The following is a 20,246-nucleotide window of genomic DNA, read 5'->3' as shown; positions in this document are numbered from 1 at the left end:
ACCCAGTCGCTTGCGGCTACAGCATGTTGTCATCTAATGCTATGTATAACACCAACCTATGACTTGATAAGCTATGGTTCGAAACAAACCAGGAAATTCTAATTTGGGTGTAATGGCCCCATAGAAAGAATCCACATGCAAGCCACAAGGAAATTTACCAGTGTTACGCGTATACATTAGCCGTATATTTGGTATTTTACACATACAAGCTTAATATACGAGCGGCTGAAACTAATATTACAGATATACGCGCCTTTAGCACTAGTCGATGAATATCTCCGATATCATCAGATCCATGCGGCGAGTCATGAATGGCAAAGAATCAGATTGTACGAGGTGGAGAGTGGATGGGGAGTTTATGGCAATGCGAGTCCACCATATATGAATTTGGGGGCTGAAGTCAATGTAACACCAAATAGAAAAATCATCAAACACCAAGCTTTCGGTCTCGGTCAATAAATTGTAGCTGTTCCATTCGGCAGTGGCAATGAATATAGCAGGTCTTGCAACTTTCCAAAGACATCGGTATCCAGACAGCATCGTTGGGGACAAAATGCGTTCCGACGTTCGCAAAGAGCTGGGCTATGCACTGTTGACGGAACTTCTGGCGTAAGTGATCGCCCAAAGTTGTTCATACCAACCAACTCACGCTGACAAATTATTTTGGAATAGATATCAATTTGCCTCTCCGGTGCGATGGTAAGATCAGCACGACAAGTCAAAGCAGGCACTGGACTATCGTTCACTAAGACGGTGTCGTTATACAGGATCGAAACCCAAGATGTTGTACTCCATCAACAGAAGTCTGAGCGATTAGTCGAGATCGGCCCGTCAGAGACCCTTCTTGGTATGGCCAAGAAGACGGCGGCGACGAAATACAAAGTTCACGACGCTGCGCTCGCCCTTCAACGCGAGTACTTGAGCTTTAAGAAGCATGCAAAGGAACTTTATTATGAATCAGGTGAAGGCGATGACGTGTCCGACTCGCCTGACAAGTTGAAGCCCACCGAACCGACACCCTTATCAACCCAGGCTGCAAAGGCTATTGAACCTACCACAGTCGCCAATGACGTTAAGTCAGACTCATCCACACAGAATGCACTATCCACTGGTCGGGGCTCAAACAGCATAGCGGATAAGCCGCTATCTGCCATCGACATCATTGTCGCGCTGATAGCACACAAGTTGAAAAAATCATGGAGGGAGCTCGACAGAAAGCAAACTATCAAGCAGCTGGCTGGAGGTGAGCAAAAGAGCGGTGTATGCACTTGACGCAGAAAGACATTAACATGTGTTTAGGCCGATCGACACTAGAGAACGAGATTGTGGGAGACCTGGGCGGTGAATTTGGCTCCGTTCCGGACGCCCCTGAAAATATGGAGCTGATTGAGCTGGCAGCAGTAATTGAAACTCAGGGGATGTGGTCCAAGTCGCTGGGCAAGACAACGCAGGCAATGGTCAACCGGCTGATGTCGTCCAAAATGCCGTCTGGGTTGGGCTCGGGCCCTGTACGGGATCACCTGCGCAGCAAGTGGGGTCTCCCGCCTAGCCGCCAAAGCGCCATCTTGTTACGCGCCGTCGCCCAACAACCTGCGTCCCGTTTACCCGATACAGCCGGCGCATTGGCCTTCCTGGATAACATTGTGGCGGAGTATGCCAGTGACGAGCAGCTCGATCTGTCAAACACCAGTAGCCCGAGTGGTCAAGTTGGCACGAACACGAATATCGTTGTCGACCAAGCAGCCGTTGCCGCGCTGGCCAAGACCCAGGATGAGAGGACAAACAGCATTCTGGAGTTGTATGCGAAGCAACTAGGACACGATCTCCGAGCAGGAGATAAGGCAGCAAGTAAGGCTCAGGAGACAATCTCACAGCTTCAGGACGAGCTGCAATTATGGCTTTCCGAGCACGGGGATATCTATGCCTCCGGTATCAAACCAATATTTGCAGCCGAAAAAGCTCGCAAATACGACTCTTTCTGGAACTGGGCACTACAAGATTCCATTGATTTATTTTACGGTCTTCTTTCCGGTCGCATTGATCTTACTGGGCGTGCCGTTGAGATCATGATGGGTCGGATCGCTCGGAGATCGAATCCAAAGCTTATCCAGACGCTGAAATATTTCAAAATCCTGCTCCCAGGCGTCGAAAACCCAAGGGCCCTAGACATCGAAGACATCCTTGGTCGATTGATAACTGCATGTGATTCGGGGTCCTCACCACAATCTTTACAGACGCTTGCAAATCGTCTTGTCATCAGTGCTCCCAAGACCATGATTGACGGCCAAGGTCGAGTGCAATATGCTGAGGTACCACGTTCCGGTATCGAAGCAACTCCGCCAGTAGATTTGAAAACTCTGGGCTCACAGGGCTGGGAAACCCGTGCCGATTTGACCCAAGCATTCATAGAGACACTTCGCCTTTCAGATACACGACCCTTGTCATTCCAGAATGCGCAAGTCCTTGTTATTGGTGCCGGGCGTGAGTCGATCGGGACAGAGATAGTCTGCGGTCTACTGAGAGGTGGTGCTAAAGTACTAGTCACGACCAGCAACTATTCTTTGGCAACTACACAGCGCTATCAACAGATGTATGCCAAGGAAGGAGCGAGTGGATCTCATCTCATTGTTGTACCTTTCAATCAAGCCAGCCAGCAAGACATCGAGTCACTAGTCTCATACATATACGACAGTGAAAAGGGCCTTGGTTGGGACCTTGATCATGTTATCCCGTTTGCTGCCATTCCCGAGGGAGGGAGAGAAATTGACAGTATTGATTCGAAGTCGGAATTAGCACATCGCATGATGTTAACGAATACATTGAGACTCCTTGGATCTATCAAGCGCCAGAAGGATATGAGAGGTTTTGATAGTCATCCAGCCCAAGTTATCTTGCCATTATCTCCTAACCACGGTGTGTTTGGCGGAGATGGCCTTTACCCAGAGTCTAAAATTGCTCTAGAGACCCTGTCGAATCGATGGAGATCAGAGTCCTGGGGCAATTACCTATCGATATGTGGAGCAATAATTGGCTGGACTCGTGGAACAGGTCTAATGAATGCCAATAATTCTGTCGCCGAAGATATTGAGAAGCTAGGAGTGAGAACCTTTTCGCAGGTCGAAATGGCCCATTACATTCTCATCCTCATGTCGCCACCAATTGCTGCTGAGTCCGAGATTACACCAGTCAGCGCAGATTTAAGTGGGGGAATGGGTCATTTCCCAGACTTTAAGGGTGCAGTAAGCTCCATTCGTCAACATCAGAAGGAAGTCAGTGAGATTCGAGAAGCCCTAGCAAAGGAAGAGGAGATCGAACGTCTGTCCCTTACAAGGGAGCCGATTGCGGGATTGGTGGAAACCAGACAGCCCAAAGCGAGGATTGATATGCAGTTCCCACGACTTCCTGACTACAAGGCTGAAATTCTACCCCTTGCACGAGATCTAAGAGGAATGGTCGATTTGGAGCGAGTAGTCGTGGTCACTGGCTTTTCTGAAGTTGGCCCATACGGAAACTCTAGAACTAGATGGGAGATGGAAGCTTATGGCGAATTTTCCCTCGAAGGCTGTGTTGAGATGGCTTGGATGATGGGTCTAATAAAACATCATAACGGACCACTTAATGGACGCGCACATTACCATGGCTGGATCATTGTGGAAACCAAAGAACCGATCCAGGATCTTGATATCAAGAAAAGATTTGAACAGCATATCTTAAATCACTCTGGAATACGGCTTATTGAACCGGAAATCAATGATGGCTACAACCCAGAAAGAAAGAAATTTCTCCAGGAAGTACTTCTTGAAGATGACATGGCTCCATTTAAGGCATCGAAAGAAGTAGCAGAGCAGCTTCAACTTGAGCACGGAGACAAAGTGGACGTCATACCAGATGGAGAAGACTTCACTATTAGGTTGCTCAAGGGGGCTTGCTTAATGATACCCAAGGCCTTAAGATTTGATAGAGCGGTCGCTGGGCAGATTCCGACGGGATGGGATGCTCGAACCTATGGGTTTACGGATGATCTGATCAACCAAGTAGATCCTGTGACTCTATATGCGGTCATATCGACTGTTGAAGCCCTTCTTGGTGCAGGAATCACTGATCCCTTCGAGATTTATCGATACTTGCATGTATCAGAGATCGGAAACTGCATTGGGTCCGGATTGGGCGGCGTCAAAGCTTTACGAAAGCTTCATAAAGATCGCTTTGTTGAAAAGCAGGTCCAAAACGATATACTTCAAGAATCTTTCATCAACACAACAGCTGCCTGGATTAATATGCTATTGTTGTCTTCTACGGGTCCCCTTAGAACTCCTGTTGGCGCCTGCGCAACTTCTCTCGAATCCCTTGAATGCGGATTTGAATCAATCGTATCAGGGAAAGCCAAGATGTGTTTGGTTGGTGGCTTTGATGATTTTTCCGAAGACGTTTCGTATGAATTTGCAAAGATGAAGGCCACTGTTAGCAGCGAAGAGGAGATTAAGAAAGGTCGCGACCCTCGAGAGATGTCTAGACCAGCAGCTTCGACTCGCTCCGGCTTCATGGAGTCCCAAGGCAGCGGAGTACAAATAATTACATCTGCACAGCTTGCATTGGATATGGGACTTCCTATACAGGGAATCATTGCATGGGTTGGCACTGCTAGTGATAAGATCGGGCGGTCGGTTCCTGCACCAGGGAGAGGCCTTTTGACTAATGCGCGAGAAGCACCCTTGGCCATACGCTCCCCAATGCTTGATATCTCATATAGGAGACAGCGTCTTATGATCGCTCTTGATCGCATAGAAGAGCGTGTTGCTGACGAAATCAGTGCTGCCGAGCAAGAGAAGGAGCTTCTCAAACGTGGTTCTCGTCCTTCAGCGCAACAGAGGCTTGAAGAGATAACTCAACGCATTCGCTACATACGTCAGGAAGGTGTCCGTCAGCAAAAAGATGTCTTGAACCAGTACGGAAATCACTTTTGGAAAAATGATCCAGAGATATCGCCTCTCCGCGGAGCACTAGCAACATGGAACTTGACCATTGATGACTTGGATGTGGTATCATTCCACGGCACGTCCACGGTCCTAAATGAGAAGAATGAAGTGGACATTGTCCAGAGGCAGCTAAAACACCTCGGAAGGACCAAAGGAAACCCTGCCCTTGGAGTATTTCAAAAGTACCTTACGGGACATTCTAAAGGTGCGGCTGGAGCGTGGATGCTCAATGGTGGCCTCCAGGTGCTTAATAGCGGCTTAGTGCCAGGCAATCGGAATGCAGACAATATTGACTCGGCTCTTCAAAATGACTACATTGTATATCCGAGTCGTAGCATTCAGACAACAGGAGTTAAAGCATTTTCAGTGATGTCCTTTGGCTTCGGTCAGAAGGGTGCTCAGGCACTGGGTGTGCATCCAAAGTATCTCTTCGCCACGCTGGATGAAGCGACCTACGAAGGTTATCGAGCGAGGTTACAGTTGCGCCAACAAAGAGCTGCTCAGTATTTGCGTTCTGGAATTGCAAACAACGCTCTCTTCACAGCCAAGGAAAAACCTCCGTATCATGACGCGGAGGAACACCAAGTCCTACTCGACCCAACCGCTCGATTGAGCGAAGGATCGAGCAATAGTTTCACATATGGCATGAACCTGGGAAAGGGGGACGATAAATTTGATAATGGAATTTGAGATTGAAAGAGGGAACGAAAGCGGAGTACAGCGTTACATTGAATATATGGACCTTTTAGATTGCTTGTACTCGTTTTTCATATATTTACATATACCTCTGAATTTTGAGTTTAATCCTACTGAAATATGTTGATACGCCCTCCACACCGAGAAAAGAATCCTACTGTCAAGCAGCTTAGGCTGCCTTGGTACTTGGATTGGTTTCAAGTGTACCACATTGTCTGTACCTGTGGACCATTTGCATCTAGGTAGGATGCAGTTCAGTCTTTCGTTGCACTTAAAGATATGCCATCATATTATGTTTTCCAGGGAGAAAGATAAAAAACCAAAAACTCCAAGAAGACTAATGAGTAGTCATCACTCTCGATTTCTTTCATCTTAGTAAAACACTCTTCAGGATTGGCTTGGAATAAACCGACTAATCCGACAGAATCATAGCACTAAATGACAAACACCTTGTCTGGGCCAAATGTAAACGTTGAGGTTTAGATAAAGCTCGTTTACGGTCAATTTGTAGGGACTCGCAAAAAGAGTATAGCTAGGTAGCATCTTCCAATTGCAAGTGACAATACGAAAATTACGTATATATGTTCACGGTTCCATTCGTACTATGGATTGGAAAGGAGTTGAATATATCTCTTCTCAAAATGCGCGGACCTTCGATACCAAAGACGAACTTTCTGATCCTCATGTAGAATTTCGACATGCATGGAAGCGATACGTGCAGATTCCGGGATGACATCCTCGGGCAAAAATCCTTCCGATTCAATTTGGATGAGCTGTTCCAGTATTTGGGCTGTTAGAGAAGTTTTCCAAATGCCTTCTTGTAGTTGCCATCCGCGTAATAAGAGCAACGCCTCTCGTCGCAGAACCCAATCACGACATTTGGACGCACAAAAGAAGAGTGGCGGTATAATCCCCGTCCCAACGGAAAAGGTGGGCAATGGCGACCGAGTCGAATTGGAAGTGAGGAGCTCCTTTGCAATTTGGACTGCGCGTTGAAAATTTGAATAGAACTTGTCGAATACCCTTTCATTGGTTTCCGACCACGTAGAGGCCTTGATATAAATGATCTCGCTCCAGAGCTCCAAGACCATCAAAGTGGCTCGGTCACGGGGCATTAGTACATCTCCGCGCCGGACGAGGGAGTATGTAAGCTCCGTCATCCAGCGTTGGAGCTTCGTCAAGATAGTCGACCGCTCGTATTTGAGAAGGTTGTTAGCCTTCGTACTCGCGGATAACTGTGGGTGAGCCTGCAATACAATCCAACCAAGGCCCACCAGGAGGTTGCCGGCTTTCTCGAGACTGTCGATGGTTTCCGATAAGCCGAAATTACTGAGGGGTATATAACCATCGTCGGTGTCCATGTCATCTTCACCAGTAGACGTCTCAGGCTCTGCAACAGTGGACCAATGTAGCTGCATGTGAGCGAAAGCCTTGACCAATGTGGATTTGATTTCTGAATTTTCCTCCGAGACAGTATTTTGCCATTCTCGAAGCATAATGTGACCCGACTGCAGGTGTCGGCGGGCAGTATGGGCGTCCCCCTGCAAGAATGCCAGCACTACAAACAACAAGCAGGTGACTAGCCCAGTCTCCATGTGGGCGCGATACGGCCGAGAGGTGCTATGTAGCTGGAGGCGGAGACATGCAATCGCCTTGTTACATTGCTGGAGCGGAAAGACCGGATCCGGCTCTCCTTGGCCGGTTTTGCTTCTCTCAAAGTTCCAGTGCAGCGCACCCAGAGCGATGGAGGCATGCCGGACGGCAGGCTCCTCCTCACTTATCTGGTATACCAATCTTTGCCAGAAGTCATGCATGAAAAAGCCCGAGCACTGCAGTGCCGTGTTGTTGCGGAAGAATTCTAGATACCAGCGTTCCCGCCATACCAGTTCTATCTGACTTGCATCTGTCAAACCTACAGGGGTCGATATTCGTTCACTCCCTGCCAGAGTCACCGAAAGTGGATATACTTTATCCAGGGTGGTCTCGACAGCTGTGACAGCTGTCTTGGTAGATCGTGTTCTTCTGTCCGGAGTGATTTGATATCCATCACAGACGCGCCCAGTGCTAGTACATCTTCGGCAAGCGGGACGAGTCTCATCGCATTTCTTATGTCGTATCCTACAAAAAAATTCTTAGTAAGTACAGCCACAGTCTTGTACCATTCATGGCGAGCAGGTCCATATTGCTCATCAATGATCATGTGGGAAGATCCGGAGGTCTTTCGTACTTGCATGTCAAACATCCTGTACGCACTTTGGGACGACTGGCCCGTTCGCGTTTCGTCCGTAAAGTGAATACCATCGCATCCATAGGTCGGAGCCTAAACCCACCATCCGCTCGCTAATACGGAGACAACAACATTTGAAGCAGACAATACCTAGACAACAACACTTGTGACTATGCAGAAACGACAAGGTGCTTATGGCCGGGTGCTGGGTATAAGACCTGCAATGGATCACTGCGTATATGTTTGATGTTGTTACGCCCTCTCGTAAATCGGCCCGCATTGCTCGGATGGCCTCGGATAACGCCATTTCACTGGTGGATTTATCCTTAAGCATAATAGGAATAGAGTGAAGCGCCAGAGCTAACCTTCTACGATTTAGGCCGTATCCTAGTACCCACAGCCGCAGCGTCTTTATTCTAGATCCTATTGAATCTCGCAGTTTAGTGGTGAATACGAAGGTGATACATTCTGGCCCCAGTGAGAAAGCTGGCAGTTATGAATCATCGTGTCAGTGGATTAGTGAAGTATCTATTCAGCTCCCTCGTTTGGCTCATAACCAGAGTGGAGATCGTCATCCTTCGAGTAGTCATCTATGGGGGCTAGATTTCCCACGTTACTGATTGATTCGCGCGACGAATAACACCCTGCGTATTAAGCCACTCTGGGGGCAAAAGCAGAGTTGAGCAGTGTGAGCGGGAATAGATGGTCTCTTTTTCTCTTTTTCTTTCTTCTTTTTTCTCTTTCTTTCTTTTTCTTCTTTTCTTTCAAATTTAGCTTACCAATAATAGAGAAGAGCTCGGGAGGTAACGAGCCGATCCGAGCTTGGTTGCGTTACCGACACTGAACAAGGGACTGCGCATCGCCAAGACAATAATGGATATCTCCATCTCTATCTAGTTTTAGAAAATGCTATTATGTGCCAAAGCGGGTCTAGAGTACTAGAGAAAGCTCTCTAGAATGACTACAAATGGAAGTACGTGGTTAGTTGGGCGTCGTTGATACTTAATAGTTAGGACAGTTAATTAATCATCTATCGTAAAGCAATCCGAGTTGGGTAGCTTCGAGTAACAATTTCTCCTTCAACATCACAGACTCAAAGACAATTTCTGAGCCGGTTCCACACACGAAAGGGGGAAAATAACCTGGAAAATTGACTTAACTGGCGAGAACACGCAGTTCCCAGATTGATCATTATCTAAAGAGTTGAATAATTCCAAAACGCAGCACTATCCCCATTACTACGAGTCTCGTAAGACGCTATTGCAAATTGAGCAGTGCAAAAAATAAGAACAAGGTTAGGGGTCTGAAAGGGGAGGACTAAGAGGTAGGAGAGCACTCAACATATCCTGGGGTCTCTGGATATATGTTGAAGTAACAACCTTGGAAGCTAGCATTTTGGAATAAAGAGGGCCTTCCCTTTATTATAGCCTTGTTGTATTGTACATGTAATATTCCTGAGCTTACCTTAGATACCACTACACATAGGTAAAGGCAAAAAAGTTAAGTGAAGATCAGTCGAGGACATTTTCTCCGATCAAAGCGCGCATTTCGGGGTCTATTGTTGATGGCAAGCGGAGAGCGCTTATACATGGATCGTTCAGAATGAGACCAGACGACTCAACGCCCGACAACAAACGATTTGAAATATGTTTGAGGTTGTAATTGGATTTGGATGACTAGCTACCTTAAACTATTACCTATAAATACATCTCAATCACCCCCTCCAACTTCTTCTTTCTCTCTCACCTTCCCGTTCTTCGATCTTGGGAAGCCTCCCGTTTATTATACCCGAGTTCTTCTATATACATATTCAAGTTACGTTAATGACATAACCCACCTACTACCATACCACGCCAAGCAAATCTGCATGTTGTTTGGCAGGAGATTACTGATCATTTCCGCTCATCAGAGTCATTTTATGGCCATTTACTATGTCCTCTATCATGACATCTCCTCTACAGGAGACGATCGTCAAGACATGTGAGTCACAACCGCCATCTCAAAACAATCAGTTATACTACTTTGACTTGTTGCATAGTGATGGAGAGAAAAAGTCCAGAATATCTTCCGGCCATTGGCCCTTCAACTCCGACACACTCCTGTCCTTGAAAGTCCAGCCGTCTTTAGACTTTCAACGCCTCGTCGCACTGCCAAAAATCGGAAGGCAGAAGAAAGTCTACCCTCATTGCCCATGGAAGGCCTCGCAGCTGCTTGAATACAAACCACTAAAACTTTGCAGGACAGGTACGTTTTCTTTTGCAGGCCTATATACTATTGTTGTAATCAAGTCTAGCTTTTGGATGCTTTCGAACGCAACTGTTGCTGCGTCGTGCAAAAAAACCCCAGTGGCGATCAGTTCTAGGGGAGACACAGATTTATCTCTATAGTTGTCGGATTAGTCGGTTTATTCCAGGCCAACCCTGAAGAGTGTTTTACTAGGATCAAAGAAAAGAAGTGACTAGCAAGATTGTATCTGTTGAGTTCTGTGTCTGTCTTTCAAGTTTTTAAAGCCGGGTCCTTTATAGACACCTTTGGCGGGGTGATTTGTGAGCTATCAGGAGGGGTAAATATTGGGCTGAAATCTAGGTGCCCAGATATATGCCTAAAGGTGCCTTTTAGACCTGTAAGATTGAACAGTCGATCTTTCTGCCTCGTTTGAAAGCCGGATTATCTAACAATAGTATGATGCAGACCGTCAGTGGACCAAGGGCTGAGATTTGGGCTTTTCTTGCCTCAAAGCGAGGTAGGCATGGTTGAAGGCGCTCTCAGTTCTTCAGGCTATACTGGAAGCCAGAAAAACATGATTACTGAGGATGTCATGTGCCACCGCGCTTGGGACGCTTGCGCCTTCGCTTTGCAACCAGTTGCATCAAGTGATCGCGCAAAATCTTTAACCCTCAGATTCTACTGGTTGAAGCTGGGCAACGCAAAAACCAGTTACGATATTGGTTCAACTTGTGAGAGAGCTGACTTCCCTGCAGACCTACATGAATGGCCATATTCACTTCGCCTGTATTACCAGACCAGAAACTCCTTGATTATGTCTGGAACAAAGTCCTGGATCCACATACAATCCCGCTCCATAGTTTCGAGCTGCTAAATCTACAGTGGCATCTGACGTGAATCTCTGGAATGGCTGGTGGAGTGGACTCCCTAGATCTACTCGACCCTTCGAACAATGATGGTGATGGTAGAGACAACTGGCCTATTCTGGAACCAACTTTTAAAGCTTTTTTCTAGTAACCCACTCAGAGATAACACCCGAAATCTATTCGGAAAGTGACTTTAAACCTTGCGATGATGAACAGGAAGTTGTCACAACTAGAGCCAGTTTAGAGTAATCTACTGAATTCTAACGAGCTGCTATGATAGAAATGACGGAAGTTCCAGCCGTAGGGCCTCGAAATTTTGACATAAGTATATACACACTGGTACTGGCTCTACAGGCACTGTGAATAGTACTGATTCTGCACATGACAAGTGTACGGAGAGGCACAAACAGTAGGGCCAGTATAATACATCCCCCCACATTGACCGTAGTGAGTCTGAGTTGCGCCACTGCTGGTTGCGGTTCTCGTCGCTGATGTCGTTGTGGTACTGCTGGTTTTTGTTGAAATCAATGACGACGATGATGAGCCGCTTCCTCCAGTGTCAGATACTGTTGATCCAATATCACCCCACTTAATATTTGAGAAAGTAACAGAAGTACCGGGGTCATTCGCCTCAATGGTGGACGGAATTCCTGCAGTACTACTGCAAGGACCCGAGTTACCACTGTCTAGCCAGTTCATGTATCCACCGGCATCATTCCAGATGCTGAAAATGAGGACCATGCCCCGGCTGAGGGCCTCACCCATTGTATTCAAACCCCCAAGTGTTCCTGCTTCGGAGTCCATCGTAGTACAGAAAGACTCTGTAATGGAATTTGCACCTGAGAAGCCCGACGACGCTGATGCAACGGCATTCGCGATAACCTTGCCATTCTGAACGTAAGACCGACGAATTTCGGTCAAGGTCCCAGTCTTGCTGTTATCGCTCGTGACAAACTGTGTCGTAACTGTAAAAGGCTTACTCGTGTCCACTATAAACCCTTGGCCGTAGTAGCTCTGATCTCCAAGGGCATATGGGTTAAATCCACAACCGTTCTTGTCACACACCCCAGTTGAACCACAGGCACTACCAGAACAACCGTAGGGACCTTCGACGCTACATGGATGAGGTGTCAAAGCCGTTGCCTTGGAGTTCGCTTCCCAGAGATCCATTTCGTTACAGCAAGAGCCCAGGCCACCACTGTTGATTGAACCATTGAACCAGGTACCAGTTCCACACTGAGCATCACAGTAACCCGAACCGTATGACGCTCCAGCTGGGTTGTACTGGCTTCGACCACCAGTAACATCCATCTCAGAGAGGTAAAGAGCCCCGTTTTCGCCGCATGGCAAGTTGGAGACATCTACGTCAAAGCTAATTTCTTGACTGAGAAGCTGCAACATCTCATAATTCTTGCCGGCATTATCTAAAAGATATACACGCGGAGAGACACTACTAATCGTACCATTGCTTGTGACGTATTGATTGAGAGTTAAGGCATTTCCAGAAGTCTTTATACCAAGGCTATCGTAGGTGGCAGGTGAAATTTCGCAGTTTGCGTAGCATTCCTGTTCCGACCCACATAAATTTGAGTCCAAACCACTGGATGTAGTGCACGATGTGCTCCCATTGACTGTGTGGATCCAGTGATACACCCAGTCCACGACAATAGATGTCGACTGCTGAATGCAACCACCGGAATTTGTACACTTCCAGGTCAGCAGGGATGCTATGTTATCCGGCGTAGGGGCTTGCTGACAAGTAACCTTGTGAAAGAGAGCAGCAATAGCTGCAAAACCCAATACTTTGGTCGCCATGTTAAATTTCAAATCAAGATTGATGTCTTGCCGCAGGTACAAAGGATGGCAACAATTGATATGACTGGTAGACGGGCAATAAACTTATATATATTTTTGAATCTAGGCAGAGTAATATAATCGAAACGATGTTCATATATCTATCTACATCTTTCACCGACCTTCCGCGGTACTGGACGATAGGATAGAGGCGTGAATTTGGCGGGACACAATCAAGGAAACGCATTTCATTTGATCTAATTTGATTTGATGAAATGACCAACGGGAAAATACTTTCGATGAAGTTGCAATTCATTGGATTCTAATCAACGGTCTCCACGAGGATCTCTGAGCTTAGGAGGAAAAAAATGAATGACGTAGAAAGTTACATGTAGCGCTAGCCATGTAGAGAGTAAGACCAGCCACCTGTTAGACATTCGGTCTGTGAATAATTGGAATTTCTGGAAAGGCAGATACTAAATTGATTGAAGTCGGGCTCTCTTTGACAAAATACAATGCGAGATTTTGGATTGCTGGGTTTACTCCTTTTGATGCGGGATGGATTGCGGAAAACCTCAGAATGCTACTGCAAGTACTAGATGTTCTGCAGATATTTTAATCACTTGATCTGCCAATTGAGATACGTGGGACTTTCAATAGTAGCATTGCACCCTTTTGGTATAAGCTTGTTTAGATGAAACCTGAATACGGGGAGTATCGGCTGGTGGATTGGATCTTGATACTGCCTCCTTTCTTGCGTTCAAAGATTCTCTACGTCTAGAGGGTTATAAGTCACCACATTATACAGTTAATTAAACCCATCCATCTCTTCGTTAAATTGGGAGAGAGTTTCATCACGCATACCCTTTCTTGGCTTTGTGACAAGCATGAAAAATATCTTTCCAGCAAAGAGGCACAAAACTTGTATTTAAACTGTCACCTCTATCCAGTTCGTACAGCAGAGATTTATGCTACATAAGGTTAGACGCTACGATCGAAGGCTCTCCCTCCATTGACATCCTAAGTCGTGTGGATCTTTTATTCCCAGGGCCTAATGATTACCTTTTCCCCGGAAATACCATTCTTATTCTTAGCTAAAGTAGTCTCTATACCGCCTCAACCTTCCAGCAAGACAACTGGCCGATTTGGCTCAAAGAGACTACGAGCAATGTAATCTTCATTTCCTCCAAGAGGTTTTGCGAATGGTTCACTCATGTACCGAAGCGAAGGGAGATTGCCAGTACCAAGAATCGTAGTAAAATTTGCTTTTGGTTCGTTATCGGCGTCAAATGCCTCAAAGTCCAGTTCTTTTATCTTAACAGTGATAATTCGAGTAGTTCCCGCTTTCGTTAACTTGATTGCTTTGACTATGTCCACCGATAGTTGCTTGGTGACATTAGCAGAGATGGTATCAAGAATGGAGTCAAGTGCTGCATCGTCTCCAATTGCACTAGCGAAGTCGTTGGGTGCTGCCTGGAGATCTAGCACCGCGGTTGTGCCTAGCCTACGAAGATGTTCTGTATGTGCAGCGCTGGAGTTGATAATGATACCGCTCCGCACGAATTTTCGAACTGTTCGAAATTCGCGAATATCGACGAATCGAATCGAATTCGAACCTTGATTTTCGAACTTCGAATCCACGGGCAATTCGATTCGTCAAAATTCGCGAATTTCGAACAGGTTCGCGAACTATATCCCTGGCTTTCTTACAAAAACAGGCTTTTAGGGACCATTAATCCTAAAAAGAAAGCTTCAAATTCATAAATAACTCCAAATACGCCAATTACGCATATAATAAACTATTCAGACTTCCAGCGTGCAGCGTCTTTCAGCCTTAATAAAGTCCCAAGAGTCCTACCATTCATAGAGAAGCGTCGGATTCCTAATATATCTCTCCCGCCATTGAACAATCTCTCTATATCTACCTCTGCTGCTGGTATAGTAAGGTGATCTTGTGCTACCTTGGCCATACAAGGAAATTTAAGCTTGTTGGCCTTCCACCAGTTTCTTATAAACTCAGTCTGACTCTGGTTTGGATCAAAACCAGTACTAATCGTAGGAGTATCAAAATATTGGTCGATATCTGACTTAGAAATGTTATACTGGGTAGGCTGGAATGTCCCTAGAAAACGATATTCCAAGCTCTTATAATTTGCACTAAGAGCAGTCGATATAGGCTTTTTTTGTGCAGGATATGCTTTCTTTAGAAAAGCCCTGATTCGGACAATAATCTTCTCTCCATCTGGTAACATTTTGAGCCACTTAGTCTTGATTTGAGGGTCTAGAATGCTTGCAATATAGTATATATTATTGCATTTAACATAGTCGTAATACCTTTCCAGGAGTGAGATTCCATCAGAAACAAGAATAGTTGCTTTAGCTGAGAGATTCTTCTAGTCGCTCTGTCTTTTCCTAATAGCTAACAGCATAGAATGGAGCTCTTCATATAGACGCGCAGCCATATGAATTGAAGGGCTATCTCGAGAGATATACTCAGTATATTCATTAAAGGGAGCCAGAATTTTCTTGATATCAGAGAGCTGCCTCCAATCGTTAGATGTAAGATGTAAGGCTTCAATTTCTAGCTCATCATTGACTGTATCTTTAAGCTGCCGACGGCACTCTTCAGCTCTCTCAATCATGATAAAAGTAGAGTTCCATCTAGTATTGACGTCGTAGTTGATAGCTTTAGTGCAGCCAGGCCGATTATCCTACTTCTATATTTGCTAGGGAGATCGTGCAATCCAAAGGATAAGTATTCGAAGCTTTACAATAGGTAAAGAAGGCACCTTAATCTTCTTCCAACTCTGCTTAGCAATATCATTAAGAAGATCACAGGCTTCTTTATGCAAACTAGCACATAGAGACTTTAATATAGCCTTCATAACCAAGTTCAAAATGTGAGCAAAGCAGCGGATTTGGGAATTTTGAGTAAATTTCATCGTTCCTTCTTGAATAATAGTCTCTATTAGATAATCATCATAGCTCTAAGATAACTTCTGGTGAAGATATTGGTATAAAGTGTTGTTATTAGATGCATTATTAGCTGTAATTATTATAACTTTATTAGATATATGAAATCTCTGAAGAGCTATAGTTACAATATTAGCTAAGTTTTCTCCTAAGTGGTTTCCTTTAATTTCAACAAATTCAATGCAAGCTTGATATTGCTGAAAATCAGAGGACATCCAGTAAGCATTAATTGCTAGCATTGGCAGTGAATTCTGACTTGTCCAACCATCAAGAGATAGCGCTATTGAGGAGGCTGAAGACATTAAGCCTCGTAATTCACTATCAACAGCGTCAAGCCAAAGACTTAATCGACATAAGATAGTATCTGCACTTAGTATAGAGTCCTGGGACCCAGTAGATCTCAACATAGTCTTAAATGAAGGCTGTTCGACGCATGTAAATGGCTGGGAGGTTAATATAATCCAATTTAAGAGAGCTTCCTCAAACGGAAGCTTTTTTTCCTTTAAAATCCATGAACTTAATGGTCCTTGGCACTCTAAAAGACCATCTTTTGAGAGCTTATGAGTCTGCTAGAGATGCTGTTTTAATGCTGTAGTTGAAGATTATAGTTTAGATGCAAATTGAAAGAATTGACACGTAGATGGTAATACAATACATAGATGTTTAAGCTTAGGCCGTTTATTATTCCCTAGTTTCCAGGTACCAGGTTCAGGTGTTGTTAAGAAGTATTTCCAGATCTAGCTCCGCTCTCTTGGCCTGGCCTCATCTCTCTGCTTGATTTCAATACTCCTAGCCTTGCATTCCACCTGAGATATTGACTGCGAAGGGTGTATTTCTGTATCGAGGTTTGATAAGCTTTGAGAAACATTACTGTCAGCTGCTGGAGATCCTGAAATCCTAGTGCTAGGCGATTTTGTAGTATGGACTACTTTCTTTTTTCTAGATGCTGGAAGTAATATATCCCCTTCAAAGAGACCATGTTTGTTAAGGGCCACATAATTGCGTTTTTTCTTTCTAGTATGGGGAAGTTCGAATATTGGAGCAAGTGGAGAAGTCATCTGGAATATAATATTAGTATATCCATCTTGTGCCTTGATTAATCACTTACTTTAGTTATTAATGTAAATTCAATGACAGAGGGTTCTTAATATTTTTAGAGTTTTTAAATCCAGATATATATTATGATACCTATATTATAAGACATATTCAACTTTTAGATACGGTTTATATATAAATCTGTTGAGAAATCAAGCTGTTAAAGAAGGTCATTTTGTATGGGACTTGCGGGTGACCGAATGACCCGTGTAGTACGTTAACGTAATCGGTAAGCGAAGCGACAATGTAACCGAGCCGACAGTTTCTTTCCGAACGCGTACTCAATATTGATTCCATACTATTCAACGCGTCAACATGCCACCAATTCGCAATAAAAACGAAAAGAATTTAGCAGAGCAAGAGGGGCGGATCTTGTTAGCTATTTCCGACTTAAAAAATGGAAAAATCTCAAGTGTGTATCAAGCTGCAATCATTTACAATATTCCTCGGACGACGCTATATGACAGGTTAAACGGAATTCAACAAAGATCTATAATACGTGCCAATGGACATAAATTGTCTCAATTTGAAGAGGAATCACTTGTCAAATGGGTACTCGATCTAGACAAACGTGGATTACCCCCTCGGCACTCTCTTGTACGAGAGATGGCTAATTACCTTCTTTCACAACGTGGAAATCAACAGGTTGGAGAGAAATGGGTCTATAATCTCATTCAACGTCGCCCAGAGATTGAATCAAAATTTTCACGGAAATATAACTACGAGCGTGCTAAATGCGAAGATCCGAAGTTAATCCAAGAATATTTTGATCGCGTACGAGAGGTTATATCAAAGTACGGAATCTTACTAGAAGATATCTGCAATTTTGATGAGACTGGCTTTGCTATGGGACTCTGTGCAACCGCAAAGGTTATTACTGGAAGCGATCGATATGCTCGGCCAAAGCTATTACAGCCTGGAAATCGAGAATGGGTGACTGCAATTGAGGTAATTAATTCAACTGGATGGGCCCTGCCTTCATATATCATTTTCAAGGCAAAGAAATATACTTGGTTAGGCTGGTTTGAGGATCTTCCTGATGACTGGAGAATCAATATCAGTGATAATGGATGGACTACAGATAAGATTGGGTTAGAATGGCTTAAAACCCATTTTATTCCTCTTACTAATGGCCGTGCAATGGGAAATTATCGCATGTTAATTCTTGATGGCCATGGAAGTCATTTGACTGCTGAATTTGACCGTACATGCACTGAGAATAATATTATTCCAGTCTGTATGCCTCCTCATTCTTCACATCTTTTACAGCCTCTTGATGTTGGCTGTTTTGCTGTTTTAAAGCGACATTATGGACAGCTTGTTGAGCAGCAAATGAGGCTTGGATTTAATCATATTGATAAACTTGACTTTCTTACTGCATTCCCAAAGGCTCGTACGATGGCATATAAAGCCCAAACTGTTCGGAATAGCTTTACAGTAACTGGATTAGTACCATTCAATCCAGATTGAGTTTATCAACAGCTTACTGTTCGATTGAAGACTCCAACACCCCCTCCAAGTCGATCAAGTGATACACAATCATCCTGCTTGCAAATCTCTCAAAACCCACGTTAATTTAAGCGCCAAATGACTACAATGAAAAAGAGAATAAGCCGGCATACAAGAAGTTCATCTGAAGCTATTGGTGAAGTGTTTACACGGGCATCAAAGGCTTATGAGATGAGTATTAATGAGCTTACAATTACCCAGAAGGAACTCCATGATCTACGGGCTGCATATGAGAAGGAGAAGCAAAAACGTCAAAAATCTAAAAAGCAAATATCCCATGATCAAGGAATTACCAGAGAGGAAGCTCAGGCACTTTTACAAGGTCAGGTTGAGGCATCTCAAGCTGTTACCACTGCTCCGGCCGAGCCTGAGCTCCCAGTCTCTCATCCACCAGTACGTCGCCAATTTCGGTGTAGTGAGTGTAATATTCTCGGGCATAGAAGACCTCAATGCCCTAATCTTACTAGTAATTAATTTTTTGTGTATAATTATAATTTTGGGTTAGAAATTGAGATTTGAATTCAATATTGCGTACGCGTTCGGAGAGAAACTGTCGGCTCGCTTACATTGTCGCTTCGCTTACCGATTACGTTAGTGCTCGCCTTCGCTTAGTCATCGCTCTAGTAAACCAACGTTCCGACACCGACTGCTTAGTCACTACCCGAACCGCACTACGGTTCGGCTAGTTATGTATTTAGCTACGATTCGAATAGGACTCAGAAGGTAGCAAATAGCTACCTTACGAATCGTACCCTACCTTGGAAATCGAAGCTATATTCGTATCTCATTATCACGCTCTCTACCCACTCTCCTACAGTGGCAGCTCTTCAATGGGTCAGTACGCAATTCAACTGGCGCTACTATCAGGATTCTTGAGGATCATTATCTACCGCTCCGTACGAATCGAATCGAATCGAACTTTTTCCTAGTTCGATTCGATTCGAATTAATCCTGAATATGACTATTCGTACGAATTCGAACCCACAGTCGATTCGAATTCGATTCGAGGTTCGCGAACTTATTTGATCTAGTCCCAATTGGGAAGGCGGTAAGAGATACTCGGCAGTACTTTTGTTCAACACCATGTCCAGCAACGTACTCGATTTTACATATATAGCAATACCGCGTACAATTTAACAATTAACTCTTATCAAATAAGAGATATAGGGAGAGCTGAGCTAGAAATATTCTAGGATATAAAATTTTACATAGTTTTCCTTGAATCTAACAAGTTGTCGGGCAATATGAACAGAAATCATTTTTTACTCCAAAATGTCAATCTCAGGAATATATCATTTCTACTCCTGAACTCCCGGAACATCATGAAAGCCTTATTTTAAATCTATATTGCTTCAAATTAAATTAACTGACAGATCACGCTTATTTACACGTAATAAATGAATATAGAGTGAAAATATCAACAATTGCATACATAGTATTGTCGAGGACTGATTGATTGATTGATTGATTGATTGATTCATACACGCATCTAAGCCTAGTGGCCGGCGGCGCCTTCTAATTGGGCAGCGGGCGTACTACCGTATAAAAGCATAAATCAACGTCAACGTGCCAAGACGCTTCCGGCTTGACGCTGACTTAGTCAACTCCACGCGAAAGTCTCGACACGTATCCGTATCCAGATCCGAAGACCACCAACAACAGATAACGAGCGAACAGAACGCCGAATCAACAAAGGAAATGTGTATATATACAAAATGAGTGAGGATCTCGGTGCGGGGTGACGTGATATTTATGTTTTGGTGCCCGGTTCTATTTCCAACGTGTCAAGTGGCTGATCCATCCAAGCCGAATCAACATGGTTACTCTTCATCAGGGTAGTGTCGCACTCACTGTGAGCGCGTGGTTGTTAAGGGGGTTACGTGA

General features: G+C 44.5%; 8 protein-coding genes across 8 annotated transcripts in view, besides 5 other annotated features; 3 read left to right on the top strand and 5 right to left on the bottom strand.

Annotated features, from left to right (window-relative positions):
* Nucleotides 1–553: 553 nt before the first annotated feature.
* On the top strand, nt 554–5,666 carry TSTA_080990 (fatty acid synthase subunit alpha, putative; the record flags this gene model as incomplete). Its single annotated transcript, XM_002477784.1, has 4 exons — nt 554–609; nt 673–699; nt 768–1,243; nt 1,300–5,666. 4 exons carry the CDS (start codon nt 554–556, stop codon nt 5,664–5,666), a joined length of 4,926 nt encoding a protein of 1,641 aa, XP_002477829.1.
* A 608-nt stretch (nt 5,667–6,274) lies between these two features.
* On the bottom strand, nt 6,275–7,914 carry TSTA_080980 (uncharacterized protein; the record flags this gene model as incomplete). Its single annotated transcript, XM_002477783.1, has 2 exons — nt 6,275–7,694; nt 7,727–7,914. 2 exons carry the CDS (start codon nt 7,912–7,914, stop codon nt 6,275–6,277), a joined length of 1,608 nt encoding a protein of 535 aa, XP_002477828.1.
* A 691-nt stretch (nt 7,915–8,605) lies between these two features.
* Nucleotides 8,606–8,665: a sequence feature (GA-rich).
* Nucleotides 8,666–11,339: 2,674 nt separating this feature from the next.
* On the bottom strand, nt 11,340–12,806 carry TSTA_080970 (endoglucanase, putative; the record flags this gene model as incomplete). Its single annotated transcript, XM_002477782.1, has 2 exons — nt 11,340–12,415; nt 12,455–12,806. The coding sequence occupies 2 exons, from the start codon at nt 12,804–12,806 to the stop codon at nt 11,340–11,342; spliced, it is 1,428 nt and encodes a 475-aa protein (XP_002477827.1).
* A 1,095-nt stretch (nt 12,807–13,901) lies between these two features.
* Nucleotides 13,902–15,037, bottom strand: TSTA_080960 (uncharacterized protein; the record flags this gene model as incomplete). Its single annotated transcript, XM_002477781.1, has 2 exons — nt 13,902–14,356; nt 14,644–15,037. The coding sequence occupies 2 exons, from the start codon at nt 15,035–15,037 to the stop codon at nt 13,902–13,904; spliced, it is 849 nt and encodes a 282-aa protein (XP_002477826.1).
* Nucleotides 14,609–16,360: a mobile genetic element.
* Nucleotides 15,783–16,237, bottom strand: TSTA_080950 (uncharacterized protein; the record flags this gene model as incomplete). Its single annotated transcript, XM_002477780.1, has 1 exon — nt 15,783–16,237. A coding segment is annotated over one exon (455 nt), but the record flags the coding sequence as incomplete, so codon positions are not given.
* An 808-nt stretch (nt 16,361–17,168) lies between the features above and the next one.
* On the top strand, nt 17,169–18,323 carry TSTA_080940 (uncharacterized protein; the record flags this gene model as incomplete). The annotated part of the gene is made up of 2 exons (XM_002477779.1): nt 17,169–18,086; nt 18,123–18,323. 2 exons carry the CDS (start codon nt 17,169–17,171, stop codon nt 18,321–18,323), a joined length of 1,119 nt encoding a protein of 372 aa, XP_002477824.1.
* Nucleotides 17,214–18,710: a mobile genetic element.
* On the top strand, nt 18,450–18,820 carry TSTA_080930 (uncharacterized protein; the record flags this gene model as incomplete). The annotated part of the gene is made up of 2 exons (XM_002477778.1): nt 18,450–18,755; nt 18,803–18,820. The coding sequence occupies 2 exons, from the start codon at nt 18,450–18,452 to the stop codon at nt 18,818–18,820; spliced, it is 324 nt and encodes a 107-aa protein (XP_002477823.1).
* A 441-nt stretch (nt 18,821–19,261) lies between these two features.
* Nucleotides 19,262–19,375: a microsatellite.
* A 433-nt stretch (nt 19,376–19,808) lies between these two features.
* Nucleotides 19,809–19,840: a microsatellite.
* A 272-nt stretch (nt 19,841–20,112) lies between these two features.
* The window catches only part of TSTA_080920 (reverse transcriptase, putative), a gene marked incomplete at both ends in the record, with an annotated part of 3,369 nt that continues 3,235 nt past the window's right edge, over nt 20,113–20,246 (bottom strand). The window contains one exon of the mRNA XM_002477777.1: nt 20,113–20,187. Coding sequence (XP_002477822.1) covers nt 20,113–20,187 — 75 coding nt within the window. The remainder of the gene's footprint in view (nt 20,188–20,246) is intronic.

This window comes from Talaromyces stipitatus, genomic scaffold (genome assembly GCF_000003125.1).
Source record: "Talaromyces stipitatus ATCC 10500 scf_1105507295527 genomic scaffold, whole genome shotgun sequence".
NCBI classification, from domain to species: domain Eukaryota; kingdom Fungi; phylum Ascomycota; class Eurotiomycetes; order Eurotiales; family Trichocomaceae; genus Talaromyces; species Talaromyces stipitatus.
This window is presented reverse-complemented; position numbering and strand designations above follow the sequence as displayed.